The 21,292-nt window shown below is 45.5% G+C and overlaps 1 protein-coding gene and 1 long non-coding RNA gene across 4 annotated transcripts in view; one reads left to right on the top strand and one right to left on the bottom strand.

Annotated features, from left to right (window-relative positions):
• The window catches only part of LOC137571852 (uncharacterized), an 80,641-nt gene extending 60,956 nt beyond the window's left edge, over positions 1-19,685 (bottom strand). The window contains exon 1 of the long non-coding RNA XR_011031454.1: positions 19,509-19,685. This is a non-coding gene — a long non-coding RNA (uncharacterized lncRNA). The remainder of the gene's footprint in view (positions 1-19,508) is intronic.
• The window catches only part of MCUB (mitochondrial calcium uniporter dominant negative subunit beta), a 182,819-nt gene continuing 176,253 nt past the window's right edge, over positions 14,727-21,292 (top strand). For all 3 annotated transcript variants that reach the window (XM_068281561.1, XM_068281552.1, XM_068281542.1), the window contains exon 1: positions 14,727-14,889. In XM_068281561.1, coding sequence (XP_068137662.1) covers positions 14,833-14,889 — 57 coding nt within the window. In that variant the 5' untranslated portion in view covers positions 14,727-14,832. The remainder of the gene's footprint in view (positions 14,890-21,292) is intronic.

Here is a 21,292-nt window from a genome sequence, read left to right as displayed (position 1 = left end):
TTCAGTGTATATTTATTGGATTGGGTAAAAGTTATAGCGTTTACAAACTATGGTGCCAAAAGTGAATTTTCCCATTTTCAAGCATCTCTGACTTTTCTGCGCACCTGTCAGGTTTCATGAGGGGCTAAAATTCCAGGATAGTACAAATCCCCCCCAAATGACCCCATTTTGGAAAGAAGACATCCCAAAGTATTCAGTGAGAGGCATGGTGAGTTCATAGAAGATTTTATTTTTTGTCACAAGTTAGCGGAAAATGACACTTTGTAACAAAAAAAAAAAAAAAAAGTTTCCATTTCTTCTAACTTGCGACAAAAAAAAATGAAATCTGCCACGGACTCACTATGCTCCTCTCTGAATACCTTGAAGTGTCTACTTTCCAAAATGGGGTCATTTGTGGGGTGTGTTCACTGTCCTGGCATTTTGGGGGGTGCCTAATTGTAAGCACCCCTGTAAAGCCTAAAGATGCTCATTGGACTTTGGGCCCCTTAGCGCAGTTAGGCTTCAAAAAAGTGCCACACATGTGGTATTGCCGTACTCAGGAGAAGTAGTATAATGTGTTTTGGGGTGTATTTTTACACATACCCATGCTGGGTGGGAGAAATATCTCCGTAAATGACAATTGTTTTCTTTTTTTAACACACAATTGTCAATTTATAGAGATATTTCTCCCACTCAGCATGGGTATGTGGAAAAATACACCCCAAAACACATTATACTACTTCTCCTGAGTACGGCGATACCACATGTGTGGCACTTTTTTGCACCCTAACTGCGCTAAGGGGCCCAAAGTCCAATGAGTACCTTTAGGATTTCACAGGTCATTTTGAGAAATTTCGTTTCAAGACTGCTCCTCACGGTTTAGGGCCCCTAAAATGCCAGGACAGTATAGGAATCCCACAAATTACCCCATTTTAGAAAGAAGACACCCCAAGGTATTCCATTAGGAGGATGGTGAGTTCATAGAAGATTTTTTTTTTTTGTCACAAGCGGAAATTGATTTTAATTGTTTTTTTTCACAAAGTGTCATTTTCTGCTAACTTGTGACAAAAATAAAATCTTCTATGAACTCACCATACTCCTAACGGAATACCTTGGGGTGTCTTCTTTCTAAAATGGGGTCATTTGTGGGGTTCCTATACTGCCCTGGCATTTTAGGGGCCCTAAACCGTGAGGAGTAGTCTTGAAACCAAATGTCGCAAAATGACCTGTGAAATCCTAAAGGTACTCATTGGACTTTGGGCCCCTTAGCGCACTTAGGGTGCAAGAAAGTGCCACACATGTGGTACCGCCGTACTCAGGAGAAGTAGTATAATGTGTTTTGGGGTGTATTTTTACACATACAGATGCTAGGTGGGAGAAATATCTCTGTAAATGACAATTATTTGATTTTTTTTTACACACAATTGTCCATTTACAGAGAGATTTCTCCCACCCAGCATGGGTATGTATAAAAATACACCTCAAAACACATTATACTACTTCTTCTGAGTACGGCGATACCACATGTGTGACACTTTTTTGCAACCTAGGTGCGCTAAGGGGCCTAACGTCCTATTCACAGGTCATTTTGAGGCATTTGGATTCTAGACTACTACTCACGGTTTAGGGCCCCTAAAATGCCAGGGCAGTATAGGAACCCCACAAGTGACCCCATTTTAGAATGAAGACACCCCAAGGTATTCCGTTAGGGGTATGGTGAGTTCATAGAAGATTTTTTTTTTGTCACAAGTTAGCGGAAAATGACACTTTGTGAAAAAAAACCCAATACATATCAATTTCCGCTAACTTGTGACAAAAAATAAAATCTTCTATGAACTCACCATACTCCTAACGGAATACCTTGGGGTGTCTTCTTTCTAGAATGGGGTCATTTGTGGGGTTCCAATACTGCCCTGGCATTTTAGGGGCCCTAAACCGTGAGTAGTCGTCTTGAACCCAAATGTCTCAAAATGACCTGTGAAATCCTAAAGGTACTCATTGGACTTTGGGCCCCTTAGCACAGTTAGGCTGCAAAAAAGTGTCACACATGTGGTATCGCCGTACTCAGAAGAAGTAGTATAATGTGTTTTGTGGTGTATTTTTACATATAACCATGCTGGGTGGGAGAAATATCTCTGTAAATGACACATTTTTGATTTTTTTTACACACAATTGTCCATTTACAGAGAGATTTCTCCCACCCAGCATGGGTATGTGTAAAAATACACCACAAAACACATTATACTACTTCTCCTGAGTATGGCGATACTACATGTGTGACACTTTTTTGCAGCCTAGGTGCGCTAAGGGGCCCAACGTCCTATTCACAGGTCATTTTGAGGCATTTGTTTTCTAGACTACTCCCCACGGTTTAGGGCTCCTAAAATGCCAGGGCAGTATAGGAACCCCACAAGTGACCCCATTTTAGAAAGACGACACCCCAAGGTATTCCGTTAGGGGTATGGTGAGTTCATAGAAGATTTTATTTTTTGTCACAAGTTAGTGAAAAATGACACTTTGTGAAAAAAACAATAAAAATCCAATTTCCGCTAACTTTTGACAAAAAATAAAATCTTCTATGAACTCATCATACACCTAACAGAATACCTTGGGGTGTCTTCTTTCTAAAATAGGGTCACTTGTGGGGTTCCTATACTGCCCTGGCATTTTACGGGCCCAAAACTGTGAGTAGTCTGGAAACCAAATTTCTCAAAATGACTGTTCAGGGGTATAAGCATCTGCAAATTTTGATGACAGGTGGTCTATGAGAGGGCAAATTTTGTGGAACCGGTCATAAGCAGGGTGGCCTTTTAGATGACAGGATGTATTGGGCCTGATCTGATGGATAGGAGTGCTAGGGGGGTGACAGGAGGTGATTGATGGGTGTCTCAGGGGGCGGTTAGAGGGGAAAATAGATGCAATCAATGCACTGGGGAGGTGATCGGAAGGGGGTCTGAGGGGGATCTGAGGGTTTGGCCGAGTGATCAGGAGCCCACACGGGGCAAATTAGGGCCTGATCTGATGGGTAGGTGTGCTAGGGGGTGACAGGAGGTGATTTATGGGTGTCTCAAGGTGTGATTAGAGGGGGGAAATAGATGCAAGCAATGCACTAGCAAGGTGATCAGGGCTGGGGTCTGAGGGCGTTCTGAGGTGTGGGCGGGTGATTGGGTGCCCGCAAGGGGCAGATTAGGGTCTAATCTGATGGGTAACAGTGACAGGTGGTGATAGGGGGTGATTGATGGGTAATTAGTGGGTGTTTAGAGGAGAGAAGAGATGTAAACACTGCACTTGGGAGGTGATCTGATGTCGGATCTGCGGGCGATCTATTGGTGTGGGTGGGTGATCAGATTGCCCGCAAGGGGCAGGTTAGGGGCTGATTGATGGGTGGCAGTGACAGGGGGTGATTGATGGGTGGCAGTGACAGGGGGTGATTGATGGGTGATTGACAGGTGATCAGTGGGTTATTACAGGGAATAACAGATGTAAATATTGCACTGGCGAATTGATAAGGGGGGGGGTCTGAGGGCAATCTGAGCGTGTGGGCGGGTGATTGGGTGCCCGCAAGGGGCAGATTAGGGTCTAATCTGATGGGTAACAGTGACAGGTGGTGATAGGGGGTGATTGATGGGTAATTAGTGGGTGTTTAGAGGAGAGAATCGATGTAAACACTGAGCTTGGGAGGTGATCTGATGTCGGATCTGCGGGCGATCTATTGGTGTGGGTGGGTGATCAGATTGCCCGCAAGGGGCAGGTTAGGGGCTGATTGATGGGTGGCAGTGACAGGGGGTGATTGATGAGTGGCAGTGACAGGGGGTGATTGACAGGTGATCAGTGGGTTATTACAGGGAAGAACGGATGTAAATAATGCACTGGCGAATCGATAAGGGGGGGTTTGAGGGCAATCTGAGCGTGTGGGCGGGCGATTGGGTGCCCGCAAGGGTCTAATCTGATGGGTAACAGTGACAGGTGGTGATAGGGGGTGATTGATGGGTAATTAGTGGGTGTTTAGAGGAGAGAATAGATGTAAACGATGGATTTGGGAGGTGATCTGATGTCGGATCTGCGGGCGATCTATTGGTGTGGGTGGGTGATCAGATTGCCCGCAAGGGGCAGGTTAGGGGCTGATTGATGGGTGGCAGTGACAGGGGGTGATTGATGGGTGGCAGTGACAGGGGGTGATTGACAGGTGATCAGTGGGTTATTACAGGGAAGAACGGATGTAAATAATGCACTGGCGAATCGATAAGGGGGGGGGTTGAGGGCAATCTGAGTGTGTGGGCGGGCGATTGGGTGCCCGCAAGGGTCTAATCTGATGGGTAACAGTGACAGGTGGTGATAGGGGGTGATTGATGGGTGATTGATGGGTAATTAGTGGGTGTTTAGAGGAGAGAATAGATGTAAACGATGGATTTGGGAGGTGATCTGATGTCGGATCTGCGGGCGATCTATTGGTGTGGGTGGGTGATCAGATTGCCCGCAAGGGGCAGGTTAGGGGCTGATTGATGGGTGGCAGTGACAGGGGGTGATTGACGGGTGATTGACAGGTGATTGACAGTTGATCAGGGGGGATAGATGCATACAGTACACAGGGGGGGGAGGGTCTGGGGGGGTCTGGGGAGAATCTGAGGGGTGGGGGGGTGATCAGGAGGGAGCAGGGGGCAGTTTAGGGACTAAAAAAAAAAATAGCGTTGACAGATAGTGACAGGGAGTGATTGATTGGTGATTAGGGGGGTGATTGTGTGCAAATGGTGGTCTGGGGGGTGGGCAGGGGGGGTCTGAGGGGTACTGTGGGCGATCAGGGGGCAGGGGGGGGCAGATCAGTGTGTTTGGGTGCAGACTAGGGTGGCTGCAGCCTGCCCTGGTGGTCCCTCGGACACTGGGACCACCAGGGCAGGAGGCAGCCTGTATAATACACTTTGTATACATTACAAAGTGTATTATACACTTTGTAGCGGCGATCGCGGGGTTAACAACCCGCCGGCGCTTCCGATTGGCCGGCGGGTTGACGTCGCGGGTGGGCGGAGCCTATTGCCGGTGGATGCGCGCGCATACCAGCGCGCGATCCCCGGCCAGAGAGTGCCCCAGGACCTGACGCCAATCTGCGTTACGTGGTCCTGGGGCTGCCACTTTGCCGCCGCCAATATGAAGTAGGCGGTCGGCAAGTGGTTAAAGAAAACCTGAACTGAAAATAAAAAGTCAAAATAACCATACACGGGTCATACTTGCCTACTGTGCAGTCTACTCCTCAATCTCTTTCTCCTCTCCTGCGTCCCATTTGTCCACTGTGATCAATGGAATTCTCCATTCTCCATTTTAAAAATGGCTATTACCCCATAACAGCTCCATGCTCAGCACACTGTTAAACTGTAACATCATCCACTTGAGCCATAGGGAAGCTAGGACATTACCTTGCACACTCAGTTGTAACTGACAGCTGCTGATATATGCGAAAAAGAGAGACACCAAGAGCCCAATATAGTGTAGTATGTACTGGTAATGTATAATTGGAAGAGTAATAATATTAATTTAATACTCACAAACCAGGGTTACCAGGTAGGCAACCACTGTCAAAGCAGGTGGGGAGATTGTCCTGACCCCACTCAGGATTAAAAAGTCGCTCTCTGTAGTAGAAGAAGGAAGGGTACAACCCTCCACCAAAGGTGGACTTGATGTAGATAATAGGATAACAGAGGCGCCAACAGGATAAAAAAACACTAAAAGAACTTAAAAACCAATCTTGGTAATAGAGGAGGCAGTGGTGGACTCACCTCCTCCAAGCAGAACATACGACTGTGGATTTTCAGTCAAAACCATTTTATTGGATACCCCAAATAAAGTGCAATGCGTTTCGCGGGATACAAACCCGCTTCATCAGGCAATAACGGATAGGAGTAAACAGCATCTGCCTATCATCAACACTGAGCGCTCAGTGTTGATGATACTGGCAGATGCTGTTTACTCCTATCTGTTATTGCCTGATGAAGCAGGTTTGTATCCCGCGAAACGCGATGCACTTTATTTGGAGTATCCTATAAAATTGTTTTGATTGAAAATCCACAGTTGTGTGTTCTGCTTGGAGGAGGCGAGTCCACCACTGCCTCCTCTATGTGTGTGTTTATTTTAAATAATTTTACTCGCTTCAGGTTCCCTTTAACAATAATGTTACAATGATAGTAAGAGTGTACAGGACTAACAAATCAAATTGCATGCAAGCCCAAATAATTTTATCATTGATTTTCAATTTTAGTCCTTGCCGCAAGGCATTGCTTCCCCCTTATCCACTCTACAAAACAGAAATGTGTCTGTACAGCAATTCCTCCTAAATGGTTGTCTAAAAAAAAGGCACACAATTGTCTTGGGCAACAGTCTAAGTGCGTAGTGTGTATGTAGCCAAGCTAGTTATAAACATTAGGTATCCCTTAACTGAGAAGGATATGGAGGCTACCATATTTATTTCCGATTAAACAATTCCAGTTGGCTGGCATCCCACTGATCCCTTTGGCTGCAGAAGTATGTGGATCACTCCCCTGAAACAAGATTGTGGCTAAGCCAGTCAAATTCCAGTCAGAAACACCTGATCGGCTTGCTTGGTCAGGGTTTATAGTTATTAGCAGCAGAGGATCATCAGGATATCGAGGAAATTTGCAATGTTTAAAAGGAAATAAATGTCAGCCTACATATCCCTCTCAGTTCAGGTGTGCTTTAAGGTGCCCATAAACGTTGCAATTTTTAGCAAACAACCTTATTATCAATAAGATCATTCAACAGAAAAGATTGACATTTATTGTTCCACAATACAATAAAAAAAATCAATTTTGCGATGATATCTAAACCAGTTATGATTGTAAAAAAACAAACAAAAAAAAGATTGATAATGTGACCGGGCCCATCAGCTTCTTTTGTTTTCATACAATAGGATATGAATCAGTGGTCTACCTAGGGATTTTGACAGCCAGTGCTGATTATTATGGTGCACCAAGCGTGTCGCTGCAAATTGTGAGGGTTTTGGGGGAAAAGGAGTCATCTGGCTGTGGATGGAGATAACGGTTATGGAACTCTGTACTCTATCCAGTGCTGCAGAAGATGTCAGTGCTATATAAATACACAATAATAACACGGTAGGACATTTGACTATGGTAGGATAAGATTGTGAGCTCTGCTGAGGACAGTCAGAAAAGGGGGGACATATCAAAGAGGGGGATGCATAGGAGGAGGGGGGGGGGGGAGATAAAGAAGTAGAGGCACAAGGCAGAGGGCCTGGTGGGAGAGGAGAAATGGCAGGAAGACCTCTCACAAAGATTTCAGACATCACCAGTGCTGTTAAAAGAAGGCACTAAAATCTGAAAACAGGAAAGGGTCATGGGGAAGACAACAGGGTGGGAGGGGGAGCTGGGAAAAAAATGATTACCTGTAGTCACATCAAGGTTAGACTACTGCAACGTCCTCTACACAGGCCTGCATAAGAAAGACTTACGCCGCCTGCAATTAGCACAGAATGCCGCCGCAAGGCTGTTAACGAGCCAACCCCGCCATTGCCACATAACACCAACCCTGAGCTCACTCCACTGGCTACCGATAAAATGGAGAATTCTGTTTAAGATTGGCTTACTGACATTCAAATCCTTGCACAATCTGGGCCCTGGATACCTGAAGGACTTGTTGCAACTACATCACACCCCCCCCCCCCCCCCCCCCCACAATCTTAGATCAAAAGGACAGAACACCTTGGTCACCCCCAGAGCCCACCTCAAAACCTTTGGAGACAGAGCCTTTTGTCATGCTGCCCCTACACTTTGGAACTCCCTGCCACACCCAATCAGGACAGCCCCATCCCTGGAAACATTTAAGTCTAAACTGAAAACCTACCTCTTCAGTCTGGCATTCATGAACATCTGACTATCTCCTCTGTAACACAACCCAGCCTGAAACCCTGTATTAATCTGAGACACATCTATGCGCTTTGAGTCCTATGGGAGAAAAGCGCTTTACAAATGTTATTGTATTGTATTGTATTATTGTAATCAAGTAAATCTTTATTGCCTGGAACTTGCTTCTGTGCTCACTACAGAAGTTGCGCCTCCTCACTCTGCTAATGGCCCAGCTGCAGCTCAGCAATCATTCTCTCTACTCACCCTGCTGCTCTGCACATTCACTAACTGCAGGCTGTGTGTAGAGAGCAAGGAGACACATCCCCCATGGGACAGGAAGGGGGAGGGATCCTACATCTAGTGCAGGAAGTAGTACAGTCCCCAGCACTGCTTGCTGCTATTTTCCCGAATGTTGCCCAAACTAAGGAGAAAGGTCCCAGGTGGAAGAACACAGTGGCTGAGCATCACAGTGGCACCCCTAGCCATGGCTACACCTGGTGTTGTGAGCACTTGCACCCTTATGGTAGCTACACCACTGATCTGAATAATCTGATTGAAAATACGATCATTCACTAAAAATTGTATCGATAACCAGAAGTCAGCCTATTTAACCAGCTGAGCGGTCTGGACGAGCTCAGCTCGTCCAACACCGCCAGCGGCTGCCGCTCAGGCCCTGCTGGGCCGATTTTAACGAAATAAAAAGCAGCACACGCAGCCGGCACTTTGCCAGCCGCGTGTGCTGCCTGATCGCCGCCGCTCTGCGGCGATTCGCCGCGAGCAGCGGCGAAAGAGGGCCCCCCTAGCCGCCTGAGCCCAGCGTAGCCGGAACAAAAAGTTCCGGCCAGCGCTAAGGGCTGGATCGGAGGCGGCTGACGTCAGGACGTCGGCTGACGTCGATGACGTCACTCCGCTCGTCGCTATGGCGACGATATAAGCCAAACAAGGAAGGCCGCTCATTGCGGCCTTCCTTGTTTATTCTGGGCGCCGGAGGCGATCGGAAGATCGCCTCCGGAGCGCCCTCTAGTGGGCTTTCATGCAGCCAACTTTCAGTTGGCTGCATGAAATAGTTTTTTTTTTATTTAAAAAAAACCCTCCCGCAGCCACCCTGGCGATTTAATCAGAACGCCAGGGTGGTTAAGATCAGAATGGCTAAAATGATAAGTGACCCCAATCTCTAGGCCTGACTTTGCCTGAAGGAAAAAAGGCAATTACTGCTACCTTGGCATGCATGGGCAGCATGGTGTTGTAGTGGATAGAGTTTGTATGTTCTCCCCAAGCCTCAACCCATATCCCAAAAACACAGATTACACAGAAGTTAATTGGCTTCCCCTAAATTGGCCCTGGACTACAATACACAGATGACTATGGCACAGATTAGATTGTGAGCTCCTCTGATGGACAGTTAAGGTTCATACACACATTATTATTTAGTATTAATATAGCTGCGACATCTTACGCAGCGCTTTACAGAGTATATTGTCACTTAACTGTCCCTCAGAGGGGCTCACAATCTAATCCCTACCATCAGGGGAGGACTGGGACCTTTTGGCCTGGAGGGAAAACACAAACTAGAGGCCCATTTTCACGGCAGCCCGGGCCTAAATTACAACACACACGTGCCCCATGTGCTATACGGCAAAAGTCACATGGGAAATTCAGTAAGGACACATGAGGGACAGCGTGACAGGTACAGTATAATGCACTGGCAATGGGGGGGGGGGGGGGGGGGGTGCACATAAAACATTTCGAGTTCCGTCGCATTCATTGTTCGTGATTATCGCACTGGATCGACCACATCAGCCCGAGATTTCCCTGCATCTCAGATCGATACTTTCAACCAATTTCCACCCAAAATCAGACAGATATTTTTCCATGGACCTGCAGGCATGCCTCTGCTCTGCATCATGCTGTTTATATTTACCAACTTGACCTCCCTCTAATTACTCCGTAATTAGGCATTGATTTCCCTCGGCCAGCCCAGTGGTTCACATTGCCTTATACAAAAACATGTACCAGGCACTGTACCAGCCCTAAATCATTAAATGAGAGTCAGCCTGGGGGGAAATTGCCCCCCTTCCCCCCTGGCCAGTCCTCCCCTGCCTACCATAGTCATATGTCTATGTATGTATCATGTAGTGTATGTATCATAGTCTCGGGCCAATTTTCAGGGGAAGTTAATTAACTTATCTGTATGTTTTTGGGATGTGAGAGGAAACTGGAATGCCCAGAGGAAACTCACACAGACACTTTGAGAACATACAAACTCCTTGCAGATGTTGACATGGATGGGATTCAAACTGGGGACCCATGAACACAAGGAATCCAGCGCAGGAGATTTGGGTGCAGCTGGCGCCACCATAGACCGTAATAGGAATTATGACTATAGCAGCGCACAGTGAGTGCCGTCGGCAGACGGAGCTGAAGTTACTTTTAAAACACTGTAATCCGGCCGCCTAATTACATCATTCCCCACCATCCACATGGACCTGGAGGGGGGATAGTAATTACACTGCCGGGACTTGTGCAGCAGCAGGATAAGCTATATATCGGTTGTATCCTGTGCCCAAGTCTCCCGGAGGCGATTTCCTTTGTACACGGGACCCAGTGCTGCAAGGCAAGAACGCTAGCCACTACGCCACCATGCTGCCCACACATCCAACATAATGCACAACCAACCGCTCAAGTTTTTTACACGACAAGTACATGCAAGCATGCCAACCAAATAAACAACCAACTCACTTAAATTACTACCGAACTGAGATAAATATGGAGGCTGCCATATTTACTTCCTGTTAAACAATACCATTTGCCTGGCAGCCCTGCTGATCTATCCTGCTGCAGTAGTGTCTGAATCACACCAGAAACAAGCATGCAGCTAATCTTTGCAGATCTGACAATAATGTCAGAAACCCCTGATCTGCATATTCTTGTTCACGGTCTAAGGCAGAGGATAAGCAGGATAGCTAGTCAGCTGGTATTACTTAAAAGGAAATAAATATGGCAGCCTCCATAGCCCTCTCACTTCAGTTGCCCTTTAAATACTATGCGCACTAACTAAACGACAAACTGCACAACATGTCTGCAATCAAAAACAACAAAGTTGTTCAAAAGACTTGTTAACACGTTCCAACCTGCATAATCGTTGGGCAGGTAGATCCTCCAGTTGGATCTGGAAAACAGCCTGTTATCAGTTGGTGGTCTGGTTGTTTGCCAGCCACACGCCCAACTATCTTCCATCAGACCAAGTTTAGAAGATAGTTGGGTAGATTGTTGGAATGTGTAGATGAGCCTTTAGTGACCAGACTATATACTCTGCAAGTGCTACGGAAGATATCGGCGCTATATAAATACTGAATAATAATAAAATGGTGTGCATGACACCTGAGGGAAAACTCTTCTGCAGCTTTATCACCTAGTATTTATAAAACAATGTGTCTGATATTTTTAAAGGGATACTTAAGTGCTATAAAAAAGACAGTATTACTTACCTGGGGTTTCTACCAGCCCCCTACAGTCGCCCTATCCTTGAGCCAGTACGCAATGATCCTCTGGTTCCGCCATGGTGGCTCAGTTTTGTTTTTGGTGACTGTCGTTGGCCGTGCACATCCTCGTTCACGCTGCAGGCGCAGTAGAGATTTTCTCGTAGTGCACTGGACACTCCTAGCAACGGGAGCACAAACGAGAATGCGTCCAGCCAGGGCCTTGCAGACGCAGTGCTCGGCGACAGGCTCGGTTGCCGAAAGCAAAGCTGAGCTGCGGCGGGGAATCGGAGGATCGTTGAGTACCGGCGCTGGCACAAGGCGACTGCAGGGGACTATTAGAAGCCTCAGGAAAGTAAAACTGCTTCTTTTTTTTTATAGCACTTAAGTATCCCTTCAAACAATGGAATTGTACTTATCAGTGCTGAAATGCACATTCATAGTACTTGGGAAATCGCTACTATCACCACAATCTAACTGACTGACTTAAAGTGTACCTGAGACAAGAATCGTATCAGGTACCATACTTACCGGAGCTTCCCTTAAGCCCCATTAGGTAAAAAAAAAAAATCAGCCATATCGTGAGCATTTCTTATCCTGGTTATTGTTGGGAAAGTGAAAAATCGCATGTGGACAGTGCAAACAGAAATACAATAGGCACGGGTCACACCTGTCTTTTAGTTTTTTACACTTTTAAGACACTTGGAAGACAAGCGTGACCCCTGCCTTACAGCAGCTAATGTAATTTATAGAGAAAACTGACAAATTGTGCAAAATGTCAGTTTTTGTTTTTCTGCGCATGAAATCTGCATTCAAGTGTGACCTAGCCCATGGATTGACATGAGTTCTCAGTTGAAATCAGTTTTTCTGTGCAGAAAACGTGCCGACAAGTGTGACCCCTTCCTAAAACAAAAACCACCCGGGATATCGCAGGGACAAGTGTGCGCCCTGCTGCATTGTCTTTATTTTACATTATTTGAGTTGGTTTTGCTCAAAAGAGTGCCCATTTGATAACAAATAAACGCTGTACGTTAACAAAAGACCAATTAGAACTAAATATGCAAAGACACACAATAACTGTCAGGCTGTAAGCGCACTTGTTTCAATAGTGTGCGTTTTGCCGCACACAGCAAAACACGCATGCTGCACTGCCCATTGAAGTCATTGGCCCGCTGGGTATTTGCACGTCGTTTGCATCCATTGACGCTTTTTGTTTTTTTTTTAAATCACACAGCATGTTGTTTATGTTTGTGCATTTCCTAATTATATACATTGTGTCTCACTCCCCCAAAAATTACAAACATTTGTACAAAATTGCATGCAGCAAACACGATTGGAAAAACTGGGTGGCGTGAAACCACACATTTCCAAACACAGTGCAGATGGATGGATGACAGCAGAGAACTGAATAAGTTCAGTAAGGACATCGGGTTACACATGAAATGTGGGGTTATTGCAGGGCATGGGTGGCTGGTCGTAGACTGCGCAGGTGCTGCCTGGCGACGCACGCCCGCGGCTGGGAGCACTCTGTGCAGGTGCACTACATCAAAACTACTACTTGTACTTGCGCCTGCACAGATCGCTCCTGACGCTAGCACACAATCTAGGTTGCATGTTGCTAGGCATACTGCGCAGTCAGCCGCAGCCACCCCAACCAGGAAGTAAGTTTGGGGGATTGGTACACCGTAACGGAAGGGGACGGAAGAGAATAGGGGGAGCGGTGGACATGAGGAGAGCCTACTACACATGCCTGCTTCCCCATTTTTAAATTGTTTTTGCACTAAGGTATCCTTTAAATGTTACTATGCTGTTGCGTATCTTTAAGAGCAGAGAGGAAGTTCTGAGTTCAAGTCCACTTTAACTCCTTCCCGATCGCCTAACGCCGATCGGCGTCGGGAAGGTGGCAGCCCCAGGACCGCCTAACGCCGAAAGGAGTCAAGTCCTGGAGCGTAGTTTTACAAGGGATCGTGCGCGCTGATGCGTGTGCATCCCCGCTGAGTGACGGAGCAGAGCCCCGTGATCAGCCTGCCAAGTCGCGATCGCGGCTTGCAGGCTGTTAACTGTGAAAAAAAAATTGGTTTGTTTACATTAGTACAGTGCTGCGATCTAGCGCAGCGCTGTACAGGGGACAATTAGCTGTCTCTCTGAGCAGCTTTATTTGAAACCGCTCTCATAGGCTGATACCTATGACAGGTGGGGAAGTCATCCGATCGCCGCCTAAGGACAATTAGGGGGGGGGGGGGGGGGGAAGGAGGGGGGTTAACTAGTATTTTTTTTAAGGCCCTTTTTTAAATAAAAAAAACCTAATGATTGCAACAACGACAGAGCCCACCAACGGACAAGTTCTGTTGGTGGGCAGAAAAGGGGGGGGGGATTCACTTGTGTGCTCAGTGTTATGGCTCTGTAGCGAGCTTTTAAAGCTGCAGGGCACTGAATTGTAAAAAAACCGCCTGGTTACTAAGGGGGTGTAAGCCTGTGGTCCTTAAAGGGACTCAGAGCTAACAAAAGTAAAAAGATTTATACATACCGGGGGCTTCCTCCAGCCCCATACGCTCAGAATGCTCCCACGCCGCCGTCCTCCGCTGCCCGCAGACTCGGGAACTGTGTCCCTGCACTTCCGTCAGTCGGAGCCGGTCTGAAATAAGAGAAGTGCGCTCTTTGCGTATCTCTCCAGCAGCCGCTAGAGAGATACCTAGAGGGCCCACTTCTGCGTAGACTGGCTCCGACTGACGGAAGTGGAGGGACCCAGTACCAAAGCTGCGGGCAGCGGAGGACGGCAGCGTGGGAGCGATCGGAGCGGATGGGGCTGGAGGAAGCCCCCGGTATGTATAAATCCTTTTACTTTTGTCAGCTCTGAGTCCCTTTAAGGACCACAGGCTTACACCCCCCCCCCCCCCCCCCCCTAGTAACCAGGCGTTTTTTTACAATTCAGTGCCCTGCAGCTCTAAGAGCCATAACACTGAGCACACAAGTGAATCCCCTCCCCCCTTTTCTGCCCACCAACAGAGCTTTCTGTTGGTGGGCTCTGATCTTGTTGCTGGACCACGTTAAGTGGTTAAGGTGCGCACAAATGATACAATCTTTATTGTACAATCTAACCAGTTGTTTGTAACTTTACTACCCAAAGTATCCATACAAAGTGTAGTCACTCTGTTTACCCTTCTACTACAGTACATAAATCTGGTACGATTGTACTATATCAGTATTGTATCATTAGTGAGCACATTTATATATTTGTGAACATAAACACTTCCTAGTAGCAACAGACAAAAATGCCAGTGATAAGGTCATGGATAAGTCAGTAACATAAGCATGTACCGTCCATATACTTGTGCTCCCCCTGGCGGCCGCCTCGTGCAGCTGATGGGAGGAGGTAGTGGTAGAGAGAGAGGGGAGGAAGTGCAGCGCTTCCTATACACACACACACAGCGGAGGAAAAGCTGCCCAGCCAGGACTCGTGCTATGAGCAGTAGGGGAGCGCAGGGAGCTCGGGAGAAGCAGTGAAGATGTCAGTGCTGGCGGAGCTGTGGAGCAGGCTTCCTCTGGCTGCGGCTACCCATCAGGTAAGAGACTCAATAAAGTCTGCAAGAGACTTGAGATCATCGTGCTTTACTTTTCCTCAGTCAGTTCTTGTGCACTTTCACTACAGCGTGCAGAAAATAACAGCAGCCTGTGTGCTCCCCGGCACTGTGCCCTGTTGGCCAGTTCCTCTTGTTGGTTAGTTTCCCGTGCCTGGAATGCATGCCTAATAAAATGTTCTGTGGCTGGCCATCCCTGCCATCCCTGTTCTGTGTTGTTTCCTCCCAGCAGCCCCTCTGTGACTCATTCAGCTGATTGCCTCTTCTGAAAAGCTGTTCTGTCACACTGATTTCCTCTGTTGATTTTCTCCACCACCGTTTAAAAAAATCCCCTTATCTCTGCCAGGCCAATTCCAATGATTGGGAAAATAACAAACATAATGTACATTTTTTTTTCTTTTTATGGCATCTGTGAATTATATTATAGTACATTATCACAATGTTACAGAACGAAATGTCAAAGTATACTGTGCATGGAGGGGTGTTTTATTTAGATGCTAGGGTGTTTTCTACAAATCCCAAATAATAATGGAAAAAGTCAGCGCACCGCGTGCGGATTAATAGCTTCATAATATGCCCTGAGGGGTAGAGGGCTAATATGAAAAATAAAAAACAAGATTAGAGATATTCAGCAAACTGACCATTCATGCCATTGTTCTAACGCACGGTGTAATATAGTAAAGCAGTATAATTATTTTTGTTTGGTATTGCTACTTCACATATTGGTAATGCCAACGTAACAGTCTAGTGTCTGCATGCTATATTAAAATAAATATTACAAAGCTGGAAAAGCATCATAGAAGCACAATTGTTACATTTTGAGCAATCTTACCATGTATATGCAGTATAAAAGCTTACCGAAACAATCTGTTAATATTATATTCAATCTAGTAGACCTTAGACACAGAGGCATTGAGATTGTACAACCAAGACTGTATGGTGCATAGCTAGCTTTAGAGAACCAGCCAATATTTGCGTCCGAACAAGTCCATAAAAGTTGTTCGCTCATATTGACGCTTTCTAATACAGAAAAGACTTGTCTGACCTATGAAGTCTTTAAAGTGAACCCGAGGTGAGAGTATTTTGGAGGCAGACATATTTATTACCTTTTAAACATTTAAAAAATTTCATTGTAAAATTTCTATTGTCCATTGGCACTGCATTGGTATTTTGATTGACATCACGAGAAATGCAATGGCGGTTTTAAGTGATGTCAATCATGATGTGAATTGTGATTGTAGATTGCAGTGCCGATCGAAAGCAGTATACTCACTATATGAATTCACAGATTGTCTTACACCAGCCAGACACCATACTATAGTGTGTGGCTGGTGACAAGCTGTGTATTTTGGTGTTTTCTGAAGGTAAAGGCAGAATGTGGCTTAGTTGCTCAGAAACATTTTCTGACACTTCTTTGGCAGACATCTGAGATGACAGTTTGCCATTGTACGCCTGCACGGTTTCATGCCTGGTGTGCACGCTTGAGACGTGTGGATTTGTTTCTATGGACTCGTACATGACCTGTAACCATTAATTGTCATTCACATCCTACTTTAAAAAGGCTTTTTAAATTTTTCACCATCGACCCAGTATGATTACTGCCATGCAATTAAAAAAATGAACGCCTATTGCTTTGCTCTCCTCTACTGTTTTATGAGTGCCTTATCACCAGGGCTGTGAAGACAGAGTTGAGGAGTCAGAACAATTTTGGGTACCTGGAGTTGGAGGTTTCATAAATTGAGGAGTCGGATGATTTTTACACTAACTCCACAGCCCTGGTAAGCATTCGACTAAGGAGTCGGAGAAATGTGGGGTACCTGGAGTCGGTGGTTTTATAACTGGAGGAGTCAGATGATTGTTGTACCAACTCCACAACCCTGCTTATCACATACCTAATTATATAGAGTTAGTGCACAGTGCCCCTTTAGGCCTGGAACCCACTAGAAGCGCTTTTCTGAGCGCTTTGTGGTTTGAAAAGCTCTTGATAATGTAATGCTATGGGTGTGATCCCACTAGAGCGATGTGATCTTATAAAAAAATCTCCCATAGCATTGCATTAGCAAGAGCTTTTTAAAATCAGTAGCGCTTAGAAAAGGCTGGGTTTAAGCCCTTATTACACTATCAATTGGCCACATAGCAGATAATCAAGGTGTGCAATAGAATGTCTTTCACAAGAAGAGAAGAGATGCTTCTCCTCACATAAGATTCCTGGGCCCTGCTTTGCACACTAAATATTCTCTCAAACATTGCCGTTGTTCAGTTTTGTCATTCCCAAAAGGAATGGGAAACCTTCACTTTTACCTGGCGATGAACAGAAACACTATTTCTCTCTTTCTATCTTCCGGTTATGTGTGCAAGGTCATGCCTGACTTACTTGGCCCTTACTAACTACAGGTAATTCCATTGTAGAATCAGTCATTTCCCATCCTTTTTTTAATTTAGATATGATTGAAATACATATTAATATTCTGCGCATATTTTTTTTTCTGTACTTGGCAAAACTGAAACTGATGCAGTGTAAATATTTGGATGAGATGGGAGTTGCCCATGAGGAATGAGAAAGTTAGTAAGGCAGCAGTTCTCCGCATTATCACAGCGTGTATCGTGTGTAAAGGATGATAATCATCATTTGCTGTGGGTAACATCATCTCAAGTTTGCTTTGATGAATATGTGTTCGTTAGGATTAGGGATGGTCAAGGAGATGCAAAGAATTTCAAGTTTGATGCAGCATTGTGCAATTTTGTATGCAAATGTATGCAGCTTGAACATGAACCAATCAAATCCTGCTTGAGGTAGTCATTGGTCAGTTTTCAAGATGCACAAATTTACATACAAAATTTGCATAATCCTGCATCCACTTGAACTTCTTTGTGTCTCCTAGGCCTAGTGCACACCAGAGCGGTTCTGCTGCGGTTTGCGATCCGCTTGCGTGTGCGGATCCGCTAGGGTAATGTATTTCAATGGGCTGGTGCACACCAGAGCGGAAGGCGTTTTGCAGAAACGCATACTCCCGGGCTGCTGCAGATTTTGGATTGCGGATGCGTTTCTGCCTCAATGTTAAGTATAGGAAAACCGCAAACCGCTCTGAAAAACGGCACTTCAGAGCGGTTTGCCAGGCGTTTTTTTGTTACAGTAGCTGTTCAGTAACAGCTTTACTGTAACAATACATGAAATCTACTACACCAAAACCGCTACACAAAACCGCAAAACGCTAGCTGAAACGCTGCAGAAAAAGAAGAAAAAGCGTTTCAAAATCTGCTAGCATTTTGCGGATCTGCTAGCAGTTTTTGGTGTGCACCAGGCCATACTCCATATTTATGAGTCTGCTTTTCAAATCTTCCCTTATTCTTCTATTTACTAGAATTTCTAGATCCTCCAGAGGTTTCCCACATCCTCCACCGCTGCTGCACGGGACTCTCTGAAAGTTTGTGGCCTCCCTACAGTCCATGAACAAGTGCATCCATACTGGGCAGGTGCACTTATTTGTGCATTGAGGAAAAAGCCTTTCACAAATAGCTCCGTGCTACTGCGCAGGCATGGGCCATCTTGTGCCTATGCTCTTATATCGGAGCACGACTGTACACACCTCTTCCACAACTTTTTTGTTTTCAAAAGGTACCTAAAGTAAAATAAAGTTGGGGTTTCTTCCAGCCCCCTGTAGTCGCCTTAGTCTCTTGCTGTCTTTCTGCACTTCTATCCCCAAGTGCTGTACCCCTCAGAAATCTGTCCGACTAATCGCAGGCTACTGCGCATGTGTGGCCACAGAGTGTGAGTGAAGTGCGGGGCAGAACCTGTAGCTTTTGGGCAAGTACAGCAGCTGAATGGAGAAGAGCGGACAGACAGCGTGGGACCAGGACGATTATAGGGAATAGAAAGAAGCTTCAAGTAAGTTAAACTGGGGTAAAGCTAAATACAAGTATCAAATACATTAATATAGCAATAAAATCAGTGAAAACGCTGTGTTTTACACTAAAAACGCTCTTGCTGTGTAACAATATGGCCTGGAGATGCTCTCAGTACCAGAGTCTAGCAAGGACGGAGCTCCTTCAATGGCCGCCGCTTTATATACAGGAGGGGAGGGCCGCGCCTCCGCTCCTACGATTGGTTGCTGGGGGCCTCTGATTGGCCCAGTGACGTCATTTCCCCCGCCTCGGATTTCGAGTCATGATCACGGCCGTGATCATGGTGAGAATCTGATTAATACCGGCTGAATCCGTGATTGCGGTCGATCACTGAGATTCCGATCACAATATCGGAATCGGATAAAAGGCCTTGCGATCACGAGGCCATGATGAGCACCACTAATAGCCATAATTCTTATTATGGCCTATGGTGGCTCTGGCTGCTCCCATATCTCCTGCGCTGTTTTAACAGCACTTGTCGGTCACTTATTGTGTTCAGAGATAGGAGGGGGGAGGACAAACAGGATTGAGCTGCCTGCTCCTACAGCAGTAAACAAGCATAATGATTGGCCATGGTTTTCCAGCATGCCCAACTAATAAGAAGCTGTCGGAGGGTGCCAGGGGACACTAGCACTCACTTAAAAAAACAGCCCAAACTATCACTTATTGGTTTGGGCTACTAAGTTGCAAATGTGCTTTACCTGTTTGTTCTTATTGTATAGCGTAGTAGTTCACAGAATTAAAGTGCTATTGTTTTGTATAAAACCAGGAAATCCCAGATTGTCAAATGAATTGCGCACTTAGCATGCCCACACTAAGCCTCCGCCCACAGGTACTTCCAGCTCCATACATATTTGCAAGCTTCAGCTAGTATAGTATTCCAGGCAGGTCAGCTGTTAAATGAGCAGTTGCTGCTTGCAGTTTAACTGTTAACTAGCCACATAATGGCCTCAATTCACTAAGCTTTATCAAACACTTTATCAAACATTTGATAATTTACCTCATGGGTAAAATCAAATTTTGAATTCACCAAAGTGTTATATATTTATCGAATGTTTTATCAATAAAACGTTCAATACATCTTAGTGCATTTAAAATTAGATTTTACCCAAATTATCAAATGTTTGATAAAGTGTTTGATAAAGCTTAGTGAATTGAGGCCTTATTGTGTCCTTGCTGTGCATAATTACATCCTTGGCTTAGGATATGAGATAGATGCATGACGTATGGAATCTTGCTTTATATGTTCCAGTTCTTGGTTTTCATTGCCTCTTATGAGAGAGATTTACTTGCGCTGCTAATGGTTCTGTTCATATTTATTTGTGGGGTGAGTCACTTGATTTAGTTTATACATGTATACGCTGCAATCCAGGCCACAGTGGGAGGGCGCATCTGCCAGCACTGAATGGAAGGATTACTGTGCAAGAATTTCAAGACATTGCAGACAATAACTGAAGTGGTGCGGGAAATAAAGGAAGTAATGGACAAAGGAAATACGTGATCATTCATGCACTATGAGTTTCCATAGTCAGGGGTAATATTCTTCAACATGCATGGTACTTTACTTGCATGCAAACTGAAATGTCATTACAGAATTTACAACAGCAGGAAAGCAACCCTTATAAAACAGAAACCGCAGATTTTAAAGCTGCCGTCTTTCCCTGAAATTAAGACATTCCCTGAAAGTAAGCCCTAGCAGGAATTTCTAGCATGCTCGAAATATAAGCCCTACCCCAAAAAATAATCCCTAGCGGCAGTAAGGGGAAAAAGTATGGCAACTTGTGTGTCTATTGGAGCCAATGGTCTCGCAGGCAGGACCATGGCTCCAGCATTGGGCCAATCATTTCACTCGCTGCTACTCAGCGAGTGCAGTGATTGGCCAAATAAAAAGTACAAGGGGGGATGCAGGAGGACAGAGGTACACAGGGGAACACAAGTGGTGGATCGAGCAGAGGAAGAGGCGGCACAGTGGGGAAGGCAGGATGAAAAAAAAAACATGATTGCATAACATTATGTGCTGGGCGATTTTCAGTGTGTGCAGGCCAGCATGGATCCTGCACCGATAATATGTAAGGCCACTATCTTCTCTAGAGAGAAGGGGCTGCGTAATATGTTGGCGCTTTATAAATACAATAAATAAATACAAAATAATAAATAAGGGGGGCCTTGTATCTGAGGGCAAGAAGCTTAGGTGTGCTATGATCCTGGGCTGCAGACTCATGACACCTACTGGGATGAGGAGTTCTATAAAGCCTCCTTATTATTATTATTTTAATTATTTATTATTTATATGGCGCCGACATATTCCGCAGCGCTGTACAGAGTATATTGTCTTGTCACTTAACTGTCCCTCAACTGTCCCTCTGAGGGGCTCACAATCTTATCCCTACCATAGTCCTATGTCTATGTATTACGTAGTGCATGTATTGTAGTCTAGAGCCAATTTTTAGGGGGAAGCCAATTAACTTATCTGTATGTTTTTGGG

This window comes from Hyperolius riggenbachi, chromosome 1 (genome assembly GCF_040937935.1).
Source record: "Hyperolius riggenbachi isolate aHypRig1 chromosome 1, aHypRig1.pri, whole genome shotgun sequence".
In the NCBI taxonomy this organism is placed as follows: Eukaryota; Metazoa; Chordata; class Amphibia; order Anura; family Hyperoliidae; genus Hyperolius; species Hyperolius riggenbachi.
The sequence above is the reverse complement of the archived record's forward strand: the minus strand, read 5'-3'. Positions and strand labels throughout refer to the sequence as shown.